Source organism: Octopus sinensis, linkage group LG10, assembly GCF_006345805.1.
Source record: "Octopus sinensis linkage group LG10, ASM634580v1, whole genome shotgun sequence".
Classification (NCBI taxonomy): domain Eukaryota; kingdom Metazoa; phylum Mollusca; class Cephalopoda; order Octopoda; family Octopodidae; genus Octopus; species Octopus sinensis.
In genome coordinates this window covers 13,471,811-13,488,226 of record NC_043006.1, presented here as the reverse complement: position 1 = coordinate 13,488,226, position 16,416 = coordinate 13,471,811, and the positions used below count along the sequence as shown (strand labels likewise).

The 16,416-nt window shown below is 43.9% G+C and overlaps 1 protein-coding gene across 2 annotated transcripts in view; it reads right to left on the bottom strand.

The window, feature by feature from the left end:
- Positions 1–16,416, bottom strand: part of LOC115216624 (AP-4 complex subunit epsilon-1) — a 56,408-nt gene that overhangs the window by 6,274 nt on the left and 33,718 nt on the right. Inside the window, exons 18-20 of one of the 2 annotated variants that reach the window (XM_029786107.2) lie at positions 14,271–14,391; positions 11,536–11,634; positions 43–720 (exon numbers count right to left, since the gene is read on the bottom strand). In XM_029786107.2, coding sequence (XP_029641967.1) covers positions 43–720; positions 11,536–11,634; positions 14,271–14,391 — 898 coding nt within the window. The remainder of the gene's footprint in view (positions 1–42; positions 721–11,535; positions 11,635–14,270; positions 14,392–16,416) is intronic. The other variant, XM_029786108.2, reaches the window with a different exon arrangement.

Genomic DNA, 16,416 nt, shown 5'->3' with positions numbered 1-16,416 from the left:
TACACATAAAACAAATATAGGAATATGAAAACAGAAACTTACATCAACAACAGAAAGTTTTAAAAAGTGAGCACATGTTAATTGTATTTGACATTCTAATTGTTTAATCAGATTCATTTTAAGTTCTATGCTTAAAACCAATATTAAACCATCAGCAGTTTTTCTTTTAAAGGTCTTAATGATAAACTCCTCAAATTCTGATAACAAGATGAAGTTTAATGTAGGGTAATTTTCTGAAGATAAATTTTCTACTTCCTCTTTTTCATGCAACACATGGGCTTCAAGTTCTGATTTAGCATCAACAGAAGATGGCATTTGTTTGTCCACAAAATGATTTTCAGTTCGGGAGTCATCCTGTTTTGATAGTAAAGAGTAGTATTCTTCGTAGAGGGAGTTCGTCTTATTAACTAGCAGGATATCAGACTCGGGCCCAGGCTCAGCAACAAACCCTGCTTCCGAGGGCTCGCTGAATGGCTCTGTATCAGTCTTTGGTGAATGTTCTTCTCGATCGAGATTTTCATAGCCATCCTCTTCAGATGGAAGAGGTTTGGATGAGAAAGAATGCCAGTCAAAACCTTTTTTGTTTTTACTCAACTTCAGAAACTCTGACAGTGACTCAGTTTCAGAAGATGTATTATCTCTTTTATCTTTGTGGGAACTTAAATTCTTTGTTTTCTCATCTTGGGTAGATTTATCATTATTTTGTACATCAAAAGAGTCCTGGAAAACAAAAAAAACAAAAAAAAAAAAAAAAAAAAGGTCAGAATTAAGATTGGAAGCAACATTTCAGATATTATAAATGAACTTTTGAAAAGTGTCAAATGTAAAGAAAATGCAGTAAATTTGAATCAGTTAAAAATAATACTGTTGTGTTCTCATTAAATTTCCTATAATTTAAAAGAAAAGATATGGTAAAATTCCTACTGCAAGGCACCTTGGGCAAGTGTCTTCTGCTATAGCTTTGGGCTGACCAATGCCTTGTGAGAAAAAATTGGTTGAAGGAAACTGAGACAATCCCGTTGTGCATGTGTGTATATATATATATATATATATAGCATCATCATCATCATCATCGTTTAATATCTGTTTTCCATGCTAGCATGGGTTGGACGGTTCGACCGGGGGTCTGGGAAGCCAGGAGGCTGCACCAGGCTCCAGTCTGATCTGGCAGTGTTTCTACAGCTGGATGCCCTTCCTAACACTAACCACTCCGTGAGCGTAGTGGCTATTTTTTTACATGCCACCAGCACAGGGGCCAGAGGAGGCTAGCAAATGGCCACGATTGGTTGGTGCTTTTACGTGTCACCAACACAGATGCCAGTCAGGTGGCGCTGGCAACTGCCACGTTTGGACGGTGCTTTTTAACGTGTCACTGGCATGGGTATCTTAGCTACAATTTCCATATATATATATATATATATATATATACATATAAAGTTAATCCAAACAAGAAAACACAAAAAAACACAACAACGCGAGGACGTGGAACAAATATAGTATTATTGGACGCTCAGGAAAGAAGGGAAGAAGGAGGGTTTAACGTTTCGAGCGGAGCTCTTCATTGGAAACATAGGAGAAGGAAAGATCCCGAGAAGGGAAGACAGAGGAAAAAAATCGCCAACAGTACACACGAGGTCACATTTTGAAAAGCTGATATATATATATACAGTACTGTGCAAAAGTCTTTGGTCACTTTAAACTATTGTAAATTTCTACTGATTGCCAACTTATAAGTGGATGTTTTGCACTGTGCGTTTTACAGATGAAACATTGGCCCTGTTGGAGTCATTTCCATACCTAATCATTATATATTGTAGTAGGGGTTCTGAATGAGCAGGGGAAGATGTGAGACAATCACCTAAAATTGTTGTGCAAAAGCTTTTGGCCACCTCACATAAACCTATCAAGATACAGCGTTTTAAAACAGAAAAATGTCTATAATGAAAATTTACTACATACTGTTCATTTCAAGAAGTTACTGTAGATTGTTGATATTTTGTGTGGCTTCCCTTAACTTGAATACTTGCTTCAATGTGCCTGGGGAGAGATGCATACAAATCCTTTACCATCTTCGCAGGTATGAGATGTCATTCTCTGTGGCTAAGCTCCCACAACTCTTCAAGATCTATTTCTTTACTACCCACAAGGGGCTAAACACAGAGGGGACAAACAAGGACAGACAAACTGATTGCGTAACTGGTACTTAATTTATAGACCCCGAAAGGATGAAAGGCAAAGTCGTCCTTGGCAAAATTTGAACTCATAACATAACGGCAGACAAAATACGGCTATGCATTTCGCCTGACGTGCTAATGCTCTGTCAGCTCGCCACTTGTGGATTCTTCTGACGAACTCTTCTGTTTAGTTCTGTCTACATTTACATGATGATATTTAAGTCAGGGCTCTGAGCTGGCCAATCTTTCAATACGGTAACACCTTCATCAGCCAGACTCTGTTGTGTTGCATGCGATCTGTGGCATGGAACTTTGCCATACTGAAAAATCTCACCTTCACCGAAGTCTGGTATCAAATTGTCCTGAAGGAACTGGATGCATTTGACACTATTCAAGTTACCATCAATTTTAACCAGCTTTCTTTTATGTATCCCCAAAGCATCAGATTCTTACTCCCAAACTTCTCTGTTTTAGTAATTTAACATGGGTCATCCTGCATTCTAATAAGTGAGAATTTGTCAGAAGGTCACAGAGAATGGCATCTCATACCTGTGAAGATGGTGAAGGATTTGTATGCATCTCTTCCCAGGCACATTAAAACAATAATTCAAGTTAAAAGAAGCCACACAAAATATTAACAATGTACAGTAACTTCTTGAAATGAACATTACCTAATAAATTTTCATTGTAGTCATTTTTCTGTTTTAAAATGCTGTATCTTGATAGGTTTATGGGAGGTGGTCGAAACTTTTGCGCAGCCATTTTTGGTGGTCGTCTAATATCTACTCTGCTCATTCAGACCCCTTACTGCAATATACTAGGTATGGAAATGACTCCAATCCTTCATCTGTAAAAAACGCAATGCGAAACATTCACTTATAAGTTGGCAGTTAGTAGAAATTTACAATAGTTTAAAGTAACTGAAAACTTTTGCACAGTACTGTATATATATATATACCAGCCAAATTGACTACATCCTTACAAGGCAAAGGGAGAGATGGCTGCTTATAAATGCCAAAACCTTCCAGGTGAAGAATGTACCCCACAACATAGACTGGTAGTTAGTGACTTTAGGATCAGGACTAGGAGGACAACCAGAAGACGACAAATATGGAGAAGAAGGATCTGGAAGCTTAAAGATCCTGCAAATGGACAGAGATTTAGGGACATATTACTTGAAGCCTCTGACGAAGTAGAAGGGGATAGAGCATCACAGGGGGTAGAAGACAGCTGGACGTTTCTAAGGGACAACCTGCTGAGAGCCACTGACCAGATCTGTGGCTGGTGCAAAGTCCCCTCTCGACCTAGAATAACGTGGTGGTGGAACAATATTGTAGACAGGGCTATTAGAGAAAAGAGACAGGCTTGGAAGGTCTGGAAAAATGGGGGTAGCAGGGAATTGTATCAGACTGCCAAAAGAGAAGCTAGGAGACAGGTTTATTTAGCCAGAGGGGAAGCAGATAAGAAAAAATTTGCCAATGTTCTGCGCCGTGAGGACCAAAGACTGGAGGTGTTTCGTGTTGCAAGACAGTGTTGAGAGAGAATCGTGATGTGGTAGGAGAGAAGTGTGTTCGCATGGAAGATGGTTCACTTGCGCTAAATGAGGATGCGAAGAGAGAGGTTTGGAGATGCCACTATGAAAGGTTGCTGAATGAAGAAAATGAATGGGATAAAGAGAGTCTGTCGAATGTTGACCCAACAGAGGGACCAGCTATCCGAGTTGATAGTTCTGTGGTAGCTAAGGCAATTAGAAGCATGAAGACAGGGAAAGCCCCAGGCCCATCAGGAATCACTGCAGAGATGCTCAAATGTCTGGTAGTGTCGGCTATAGCCTAGTCACCCATATAGTTAATCAGGTGATACACAAAGGGGTCATACCCAATGACTGGTGTAGCAGTATAATAGTCAACTGCTACAAAGGTAAAGGTGATGCCCTAGATACAAATAACTACAGAGGTATCAAGCTGTTGGACCAGGTGATGAAGGTTACGGAGAGGGTCATAGCCCAACTAATTAGAGAGAGAGTTAGTTTAGATGAGATGCAGTTTGGGTTTGTGCCAGGGAAAAGTACTACTGATGCTATATTCCTGGTAAGGCAGCTGCAGGAGAAATACCTAGCCAAAGATAAGCCCCTGTACCTGGCTTTTGTTGACATGGAGAAAGCCTTCGACAGGGTCCCCCGATCCCTTATCTGGTGGGCAATGAGAAAATAGGGATAGATGAATGGTTAGTGAGAGCTGTGCGGGCCATGTATAGGGACGCCGCTAGTAGGGTGAGGGTTGGAAATGAGTACAGTGAAGAATTCCGGGTAGAGGTAGGGGTCCACCAAGGCTCAGTACTCAGCCCCCTCCTATTTATCATAGTCCTCCAGGCAATAACGGAGGAATTCAAGACAGGATGCCCTTGGGAGCTCCTCTATGCTGATGACCTTGCTCTAATTGCTGAGTCGCTATCAGAACTGGAGGAGAAGTTTCAGGTGTGGAAACAAGGATTAGAATCGAAGGGCCTCAGAGTCAATCTAGCTAAAACCAAAGTTGTAATCAGTAGGAAGGTAGACAAATCACAAACACCTTCAGGTAGATGGCCCTGCTCGATCTGTAGAAAAGGTGTAGGTAGAAACTCTATAAGATGCACCAAGTGTAAGCTATGGACACATAAGAGATGCAGCAATGTCAAAGGAAGGCTAACTAGGAAGATGGTTTTTGTATGTGGCAGATGCTCAGGAACAATAAACACTGAAAATGCTCTGAGACCAACTTCCGTCACTTTCCAGGGAGAAAAACTAGAAATAGTTGATAGTTTCCGTTACCTAGGTGACCAAGTCAGCAGCGGGGGTGGGTGTGCTGAAAGTGTAACTGCTAGAGTAAGAATAGCTTGGGCAAAGTTCAGAGAGCTCTTACCTCTGCTGGTGACAAAAGGCCTCTCGCACAGGGTGAAAGGCAGACTGTATGATGCGTGTGTACGAACAGCCATGCTACATGGCAGTGAAACATGGGCCGTGACTGCTGAGGATATGCGTAAGCTCGCTAGAAATGAAGCCAGTATGCTCCGATGGATGTGTAATGCCGGTACTCACACTCGGCAGAGTGTAAGTACCTTGAGAGAAAAGCTGGACCTAAGAAGCATCAGTTGTGGTGTGCAAGAGAGACGTTTGCGCTGGTATGGTCATGTGGCGAGAATGGATGAAGATAGTTGTGTGAAAAAGTGCCACACCCTAGCGGTTGAGGGAACCTGTGGAAGAGGCAGACCAGGAAAACCTGGGACGAGGTGGTGAAGCACGACCTTCGAACTTTAGGTCTCACTGAGGAAATGACTAGAGACCGAGACCTCTGGAAGTGTGCTGTGCGCGAGAAGACCCGGCAGGACAAGTGAGTCCACAACCCGTGGCCTTCTACATGGGATGGAGCCAGCCTACGTATGCATACCTTCCCTTCTTGGGACACAAAACTCTACTTGTGAAGACGTGTTGAGGCAAGTGAGGATCAGAATCGAAATCGATCAATGGAAATTGCGGATGTGCTACCAGTGCCGGTGGCATGTCGAAACTCTGCTTGTGAAGACCCATTGAGGCAAGTGAGGATCAGAATCGAAATCGATCAATGGAAATCGATCAATGGAAATTGCAGATGTGTTACCAGTGCCGGTGGCATGTAAGAGAACTTTCCGTTTCGCGACCGTTGCCAGCACCGCCCCGTTTCGTGTCCGTTGCCAGCCTCGCGTGGCCCTCGTGCCGGTGGCACATAAAAAGCTCCATCCGTTCGTGGCCGTTTGCCAGCTCTGTCTGGCACCAGTGCGGGTGGCACGTAAAAAGCACCCACCACACTCACGGAGTGGTTGGCGTTAGGAAGGGCATCCAGCCGTAGAAACACTGCCAGATTTGACTGGGCCTGATGAAGCCTTCTGGCTTCACAGACCCCAGTAGAACCGTCCAACCCATGCTAGCATGGAAAACGGACGCTAAATGATGATGATGATGATGATGATATATATATATATATCATCATCATCATCGTTTAACGTCTGCTTTCCATGCTAGCATGGATTGGACAATTCACTGAGGGCTGGCGAACCAGGTGGCTGCACCAAGCTCCAGTCTTGATCTGGCAGAGTTTCTACAGCTAGATGCCCTTCCTAACGCCAACCACTCCGAGAGCATGGGTGCTTTTACGTGCCACCGGCACGGGGTCAGTCAGGCGATACTGGCAACGACCTCGCTCGAATCTTTTACACATGTCACCAGCACAGGTGCCAGTGAGGCGATGCTGGTAACGATCACGCTCGAATGGTGTCTTTTACATGCCACCGGCACAGAGGCCAGATAGCCACTCTGGCAACGATGACACTCGGATGGTGCTCTTAATACCCTACTAGCATGGGGTTCGAATGCCAGTAAGGTGATGCTGGTAACGATTACGCTTGAATGGTGACTTTTAAGTGCTACTGGCGGTTAGCCACTCTGTCAATGATCACACTCGTTTGGTGCTCCTTGCACCCCGCTAGCACGGACGCCAGTCATCGAATTTGATTTTGATTTTGATATATATACTAACACAAACACAGGACACATCAGCTATTTAAGAACAAAACTCTTAAGAACCATAAGTGGTCCCCAAACTTTAACTAGATATCCTGTTTTTGTTTTTTCAGCCCTAAAATGGAAGCTTTGAATCCAAGAGAAACAATGAAAACACAATGATGATGATGATGATGATGATGATGATGACAATGGCAGTATTATACAATATAGTAAGAGAGTCCTGTTATTATGAAACATAGAGTTGTTTCTTTTAACAAAATAGGAAACATAGTAGAAACATGTTAGCAGCAGGGGAAACGTGGGTGAGACACAGCGTATTTACTAAGCTTGACATGAGGCATGCTTTGGCCTTAAAATATTGTTTAGATACCCTGTAACAGTAAAGCAAAATAAGTGTAATTGGTGAGGCTAGAAAACCAGACTTTAAAGATCTCATTAAAATCTTCTTTGCAGAAAAATAATGGGTAGAAGAGTGAAAGTGGGGTGAAATATATGGGAGTGGAAGATCTATGGAAATGGTGAGATTCTTTAATAGACTTCAGCAGTCTCATTAAAATAATGCTTGTGAAAAAGGGATAGATTCAGGGAGCAGGATGAAAGAGACAAGTGGATGAGTGAGAAAGCTATCTGAATTGGTTAGAATCTTTTATGACAAAAGACTTTATGGAAAAGAAAAAAAAAACAGTCAATGCAAAGAGAAAGTGAAAGTAAGAGAAGTAGATGGGGGAGGAAGTTATTATAATTGGTTTGGTTCTATGACAATAATAAAATAAAACTGAGCAATCTCATTAAAATCAAATCATTTTTGTGGGAGAGGTGGGGAAGGGGGCAGATGAGTAAAGCAGAGTAGTGAAAGAAGGGGACAAGAGAACAATCTGAATGGGATTCTGCAACTAGAGAAATCTGGAACTAAGTCTTATCCTTTATTTGGTTCAATCATTAGACTGTGGCCATGCTGGGGCACCAGCTTAAAGAAATTTTACTCAAATGAATCGATCCCAGTACTTATTTTTTTTTAAAGCCTGGTACTTATTTTATTGGTTTCTTATACTGAACTGCTAAGTTACAGGGATGTAAACACACCAGTACTGGTTGCCAGGCAGTGGTGGAGGATAAACACAGACCCAAAGACACACACACACACACACGCACATATATATATCTATATCTATAAATATTTCTTCCATGGGTATAAGTGAGTATTTCATTCATTTCTTTGCCGCATTTATCACTGATGAAGAGAAGTTTCTTATGAATTAACTCTGAAATCAGTTCCGATACGATAATAACGGAAATTTTTAGTAATTTCTGTCAGCTTTCTTCAAGATGCGTGCTTATAGTGATGAATTATATGGTTATTGACGATGTGTCTATTTTCGGCATACTTGGCATTAGAAATTTTTTTCTTTTGCCCTTGTTTATAAGTTGTTTATAGATTTAACCTTTAAAGGTATTTTTTAATATGCTGGCCATTGATAGAATTTTTTCGAAAAATTTTATCCTATATTAGATCATCATCATCATCATCATCATCGTTTAGCGTCCGTTTTCCATGCTAGCATGGGTTGGACGGTTCTACTGGGGTCTGTGAAGCCAGAAGGCTTCATCAGGCCCAGTCAAATCTGGCAGTGTTTCTACGGCTGGATGCCTTTCCTAACGCCAACCACTCCGTGAGTGTAGTGGGTGCTTTTTACGTGCCACCCGCACTGGTGCCAGACAGAGCTGGCAAACGGCCACGAACGGATGGTGCTTTTTATGTGCCACCGGCACGAGGGCCAGGCGAGGCTGGCAACGGACATGAAACGGGGTGGTGCTGGCAACGGTCGCGAAACGGAAAGTTCTCTTACATGCCACCGGCACTGGTAACACATCTGCAATTTCCATTGATCGATGTCGATTCTGATCCTCACTTGCCTCAACATGTCTTCACAAGTAGAGTTTTGTGTCCCAAGAAGGGAAGGTATGCATACGTAGGCTGGCTCCATCCCATGTAGAAGGCCACGGGTTATGGACTCACTTGTCCTGCCGGGTCTTCTCGCGCACAGCACACTTCCAGAGGTCTCGGTCTCTAGTCATTTCCTCAGTGAGACCTAAAGTTCGAAGGTCGTGCTTCACCACCTTGTCCCAGGTTTTCCTATATATATCTATAAATATATATATATATAAGATGGGCTTCTTTCAGTTTCTGTCAACCAAATCTACCCACAATGCTTTGGTTAGCCCAAGGCTATATTAGAAGACTCTTGTTTAAAGTGCCATACAGTGGGACTGAACCCAAAATAATGTAGATGGGAAGCAAACTTCTTACCACACAGCCATGCCTATGTCTATACCATTGTTTTTCAGAAGATAACAATAATTTTGATAGAGAGGAATTTATGCAAATTAACCTCACATATCACCATAGAATTTATGCAATCACGTGATCACGTAACCGACCAGACTACCACATGTGGCTACACATTGCTGGCCACAATGCACGATTGCATTGTTTTAGTCTTCAAATGACCCCACCTTGCTGGCTCGGCGAGCAGGCCAACAATCCCCTTCCCTGATCGAAGGGGGACTGGAGCAATATGAAATGAGGTGTTTTGCTCAAGAACACAAGAACAATGCCTGGTTAGGGTATCAAAACCACGATCTAGCAGTTGTGAATGCAACAGCTTAACCATTAGGCCATGCATCTTCACAGAATTTATGCAATATATATGAAAATATAGGTGAGATGCAGATGTAGCTGTGTGGTTAAGGAATTCTCTTCCCCCATCATATGGTTTTGGGTTCAGTCCAACTGCATGGCACCTCAGACAAGTATCTTCTAGTATGGCCTCGGGCTGACTAAAACCTTGCAAGTGGATTTAGAAAACAGAAAATGAAAGTAGGCCACCATAAATATATGAGTGTGTGTGTGTTAGAATTTTCTTGCCTTGTCATCGTCATCATCATTTAACGTCCGCTTTCCATGCTAGCATGGGTTGGACTGAGGGCTGGCGAACCAGATGGCTGCACCAGGCTTCAATCTTGATCTTGCAGAGTTTCTACAGCTGGATGTCCTTCCTAACGCCAACCACTCTGAGAGTGTCATGGGTGCTTTTACGTGCCACTGGCACGGGGCCAGTCAGGCAGTACTGGCAACAACCTCGCTCAAATCTTTTACACATGCCACCAGCACAGGTGCCAGTAAGGCGATGCTGGTAACGATCATGCTCGAATGGTGTCTTTTACGTGCCACCAGCATGGAGAGCAGATAGCCACTCTTGCAATGATCATGCTCGGATGGTGCTCTTTAAAGCAACGCTGGTAACGATCACGTTCGAATGGTGCCTTTTAAGTGCCACTGGCACGGAAGCTGGTTAGCCACTCTGTCAATGATCACACACGTATGGTGCTCTTTTGATCATCATTTAATGTACGTTGTCTATGCTGGCATAGGCTGGATGGTTTGACCAGGGCTGGCAAGATGGAAGGCTCCAGTCTGATTTGGCATGGTTTCTATGGCTGGATGCCCTTCCTAACACCAACCACTTTGAGAGTGTAATAGGTGATTTTAGGTGCCACTGTCATTCATGGGTGCCATTTGTGTGACACCAGTATCTACCATGACTGCGATTTTGCTCGATCACATGATATTCGTAAATGAGCATCACCATAATACAAGCAATGACCTTCGATTTCAATCTTCCATGGAAACATGTGTGGCAATGGGGAAATATCCTCTTGCTTGGAAACAGGAGAGTGTTGGTGACTGGAAGAGCATCAGGCTGTAGCAAAAATCTGCCTCAACAAATTCAATCTAATTCATGCGAGCATGGTAAAACATGTTAAAACAATGATGATGATGCTGACAATAATGATGTTGACAATATATATATATACATAATATGAATTTAAAAGTTTACCATTTAACTGGTAACAAAAAAGCAGTCATCATCATCATCATTTAACGTCCGTTTTCCATGCTAGCATGGGTTGGACGGTTTGACCGGGGTCTGGGAAGCCAGGAGGCTGCACCAGGCTCCAGTCTGATCTGGCAATGTTTCTACAGCTGGATACCCTTCCTAACGCCAACCACTCTGTGAGTGTAGTGGGTGCTTTTTACGTGCCACCAGCATAGGTGCCAGGGGATGCTGGCAGCAGCAACGATCAGTTGGTGCTTTTTACATGCCACCGGCACAGAAGCCAGTCAAGGCGGCACTGGCATCAGCCACGTTCGGATGGTGCTTTTTATGTGTCACTGGCACAGAAGCCAGTCAAGGCGGCGCTGGCATCAGCCACGTTCGGATGGTGCTTTTTATGTGTCACTGGCACAGAAGCCAGTCAAGGCGGCGCTGGCATCAGCCACGTTCGAATGGTGCATTTTACGTGCCGCTGGCACAGGTATCATAACTACAATTTCCATTTTATTTTGATGTTGATGTACTTGACTCAATAGGTCTCCTCAAGCACAGCAGGTCACCCTACGATCAAAGGTAAGCGCAGCAGGTCATTCTGCAATCCAAGGTACTTTTGATGGGCTGGGGCTATGCGAAATTGGTGCAGGAAGCAGCCATGAACTCGACGATGATGATGCTGACAATGACGATGACAATATATATACATAACATGAATTTAAAAGTTTACCATTTAACTTGTAAGATTGTAACAAGAAATAGTATTTTACATAATTTTTTACAAGATAAATTATAAGTCACAGTAAGAAATTTCCTGGAAAAAACACCTCCCGAAAAACAAAAATATTAAAAGGCAAAAACCAACTAAAACAAAACAAAAATATTAAAAGGCAAAAACCAACTAAAACAAAACAAAAAATATAATGTACAGCACCTGCGGCGAAATCCCAGCAAATAAAGCAGTAGCAAATTGTTGTTTTTCGTTCTGTTTAATCTCTTCTTCCTGACTGAGTTCTTTGGTTTCGTCACCCTGCTGTCACAAAATAATATTTAAACATGGCTCGGAGTTTTGGGGGATTTACAATTTATTCACAACGAAATTACATTAGTAATTCCACAAAAGTATTAGGCATGGCTGTGTGGGTAAGAAGCTAGCTTGCCAACCATGTAGTTTCGGGTTCAGTTCCAATGCACAGCACTTTACATAAATGTTTTCTACTAGAATTCCCAGGCTGACCAATGTCTTGTGAGTGGACTTGACAGATGGAAACTATGCGGAAGCCTGGCTGTGTGGTAAGTAGCTTGCTTACCAACCACATTGGTTCTGGATTCAGTCCGACTGCGTGGCACCTTGGGCAAGTGTCTTCTACTATAGCCTCGGGCCGACCAAAGCCTTGTGAGTGGATTTGTTAGACGGAAACTGAAAGAAGCCCGTCGTATCATCATCATCATCATCATCATCGTTTAGCGTCCGTTTTCCATGCTAGCATGGGTTGGACGGGTCAACTGGGGTCTGTGAAGCTGGAAGGCTTCGTCAGGCCCAGTCAGATCTGGCAGTGTTTCTACGGCTGGATACCCTTCCTAACGCCAACCACTCCGCGAGTGTAGTGGGTGTTTTTTACGTGCCACCTGCACATATATATATATCATCATCATCATCATCGTTTAACGTCCGCTTTCCATGCTAGCATGGGTTGGACGGATATATATATATATATATATATATATATATATATATACATATACATATATGTATGTATGTATACGTTTGCGTGTCTGTGTTTGTGCCCCCAACATCGCTTGACAACCGATGCTGATGTGTTTACGTCCCCGTAACTTAGCGGTTCGGCAAAAGAGGCCGATAGAATAAGTACTAGGCTTACAAAGAATAAGTCCTGGGGTCGATTTGGTCGGCTAAAGGCGGTGCTCCAGCATGGCCACAGACGAATGACTGAAACAAGTAAAAGAGTGTGTGCATGTGTGTTTATGAGGCCTCTTGTCATGGTATCATGTGATGATTCTAAATGAGTGTCACTGATATATAAGTGATGCTATTTACTTCCAGAATTCTTTGGAAAACAGGTCAGGCCATTAGAAGGTATCATCATCATCATCATCATCATCATCATCATTTAACGTCCGCTTTCCATGCTAGCATGGGTTGGACGGTTCAACTGGGGTCTGGGGAGCCCGAAGGCTGCACCAGGCTCCAGTCTGATCTGGCAGTGTTTCTACAGCTGGATGCCCTTCCTAACGCCAACCACTCCGAGAGTGTAGTGGGTGATTTTATGTGCCGCCGACACAGGTGCCAGACGAGGCTGGCGTACGGCCACGCTCGGATGGTGTTTTTTATGTGCCACCAACACAGGTGCCAGACGAGGCTGGCAGACGGCCACGCTCGGATGGTGTTTTTTTTCATGTGCCACCGACACAGGTGCCAGATGAGGATGGCAGACGGCCATGCTTGGATGGTGTTTTTTTTATGTGCCACCAACACAGGTGCCAGACGAGGCTGGCAGACGGCCACGCTCGGATGGTGTTTTTTTTATGTGCCACCGACACAGGTGCCAGACGAGGCTGGCAGACGGCCACGCTCGGATGGTGTTTTTATGTGCCACCGACACAGGTGCCAGACGAGGCTGGCAGACGGTGTTTTTATGTGCCACCGACACAGGTGCCAGGTGAGACTGGCGAACGGCCACGATCGGATGGTGTCTGTTACGTGCCCACAGCACGGAGGCCAGTCGATGCGGTACTGGCTACGGCCACGTTCGGATGGTTTTCTTGTGTGCCACCGGCACTGGTACCACAAAGATACAAATTCCATTGATGTTCATCTATTTTGATTTGTTTTGATTGTTGCTTGGAAACGGTTTGAGTTGGTGACAGGAAGAGCATCCAGCTGTAGAGAATCTGCCTCAGTGAGTCCTGTCTTACCAAATTTCCCAGTCTTTCTTTTAATGTGTATATATAAGCAGCAAAGAGGAAGGCTGTATATTCTATCACTTGAAGCTGTAGAAAATGTCACTGAGTGGCTTTGAATAAAGAAGGCAAACCAGTGGTTTGCTACGGTTGGGATGCAAGCTGGGGGCTCGGATGTTGAAAGATCAGAAACCCCCTGAAACCCCAGAAACATTGCTGAGACCCCCCCCCCCTTTGGTCATGACTGACCGTGGGATTGCACCTAGAAAGTTACTCTCACAGGCACAAGTCCGGGCAAGGTTGTTTATGGAAGACCAGCAGTCGCCCATGTGTACTGGCCTCCCCTCTCTGCGCCACTAGTGTTGTCCAAGGGAAAGGCAAAGGGGCTGCTACAGCTTGGCACCTGTGACGTCGCAACTCATTTCTACAGCTGAGTGAACTGGAGCAACGTGAAATAAAGTGCCTTGCTCGAGAACACAACACGCAGCCCGGTCCGGGATTTGAACTCACAACCTCACGATTGTAAGCTCGATGCTTTAACCACTGAGCCATATGCCTTCAGAAACATTACTGATGATACTTCCCACAACAACTGTGAGTATCAGTGGAGTATTGGGGTAGATGGAATCGACTTATCGATTTCCTCGAAATTGCAGGCCCTGTGCCAAAATTTGAAATCAACATTCTTTTCTAGTGTGAAATATTCTGTGGACTAAGAAATAAAAAGGAAATAAAACAAAATATTACCTGTAAACCACCAGCAAAATCAGTTTTCTCACTTGAAGAATTAGTGGTAGAATGTTCTTGGACGATGCCATCTTTAGTCCAGACTTTTTTAATACCCTTTAATTGAAGTAACTGGGAATTACTGAAACCAAAAGTAAAAACGGAAATAAATCAAAGTGACCACTGCCAATGCTGCTGCTTGGAAGGGGGCAGCGTCGATGGAGCCTGGCAGGGAGTCGAGGAATTCTTTCGGTCTTCTTTCCAGTTTCACAGATGTAGGCGGCTGCTAGTATAACAATAACAGAGTATAGCTACAGCTCTATCTTCTTATTTCTTTACTACCCACAAGGGGACAAACATAGAGGGGACAAACAAGGACAGACAACGGGATCAAGTTGATTACATCGACCCCAGTGTGTAACTGGTACTTGTTTAATCGACCCCGAAAGGATGAAAGGCAAAGTCGGCCTCGGCGGAATTTGAACTCAGAACGTAACGGCAGACGAAATACCTATTTCTATTTCTTTACTACCCACAAGGGGCTAAACAGAGAGAGGACAAGCAAGGACAGACAAACGGATTAAGTTGATTACATCGACCCCAGTGTGTAACTGGTACTTGTTTAATCGACCCCCGAAAGGATGAAAGGCAAAGTCGACTTCAGTGGAATTTGAACTCAGAACGTAACGGCAGACGAAATACCTATTTCTATTTCTTTACTACCCACAAGGGGCTAAACAGAGAGGGGACAAACAAGGACAGACAAACGGATTAAGTTGATAATATCGACCCCGGTGTGTAACTGGTACTTATTTAATTGACCCCGAAAGGATGAAAGGCAAAGTCGACCTCAGCAGAATTTGAACTCAGAATGTAGAGGCAGACAAAATACCGCTAAGCATTTCGCCCGGCGGGCTAACATTTCTCATTTCTTTATTGCTCTCAAGGGGCTAAACATAGAGGGACAAGCAAGGACAGACAAACGGATTAAGTCGATTATATTGACCCCAGTGTGTAACTGGTACTTATCGACCCCAAAAGGATGAAAGGCAAAGTCGACCTCAGTGGAATTTGAACTCAGAACGTAGCGGCGGACGAAATACTGCTAATCATTTTGCCCGGCATGCTAAAGTTTCTGCTAGCCCACCGCTCTATCTTCTTATTGATGGTTTCCCATCTCCTTACTGGATGAAGGCATTGGAATACTGACATTGTCTTACCCATAAATGCACATATATATATCAATAGCTATCTAGGGCAGTGGCACGTAAAAAGCACCATCCGTTCGTGGCCGTTTGCCAGCTCTGTCTGGCTCCTGTGCAGGTGGCACGTAAAAAGCACCCACTACACTCACGGAGTGGTTGGCGTTAGGAAGGGCATCCAGCCGTAGAAACACTGCCAGATCAGACTGGGCCTGATGCAGCCTTCTGGCTTCACAGACCCCAGTTGAACCATCCAACCCATGCTAGCATGGAAAACGGACGCTAAATGATGATGATGATGATCTAGGGCAATGAGCTGGCAGAATTGTTAGCCTGCTGGACACAATGTTTAGTAGCATTTTGTCTGCCTGTACATTCATCATCATCATCATTTAACGTCCTCCTTCCATGCTGGTACGGGTCAGACGGCTTGACAGGAGCCTGTGCCATGTTTCTGAGTGTGTTTAGGCATGGTTTTTATGGCTGGATGGAATAGCATTTTACCAACCCTGCTTTTGGGTTTAGTAAAATAAGTACCAATGCTTAAATAAGTAGTAAAATAAGTAGGCGCAGGAGTGGCTGTGTGGTAAATAGCTTGCTAACCAACCACATGGTTCCGGGTTCAGTCTCACTGCGTGGCATCTTGGGCAAGTGTCTTCTGCTATTGCCCCGGGCCGACCAATGCCTTGTGAGTGGATTTGGTAGACGGAAACTGAAGGAAGCCTGTCGTATATATGTATATATATATATATATGTGTGTGTGTGTGTTTGTGTGTCGGTGTTTGTCCCCCCTAGCATTGCTTGACAACCGGTGCTGGTGTGTTTACGTCCCCGTCACTTAGCGGTTCGGCAAAAGAGACCGATAGAATAAGTACTGGGCTTACAAAGAATAAGTCCTGGGGTCGAGTTGCCCGACTAAAGGTGGTGCTCCAGCATGGCCGCAGTCAAATGACTGAAACAAGTAA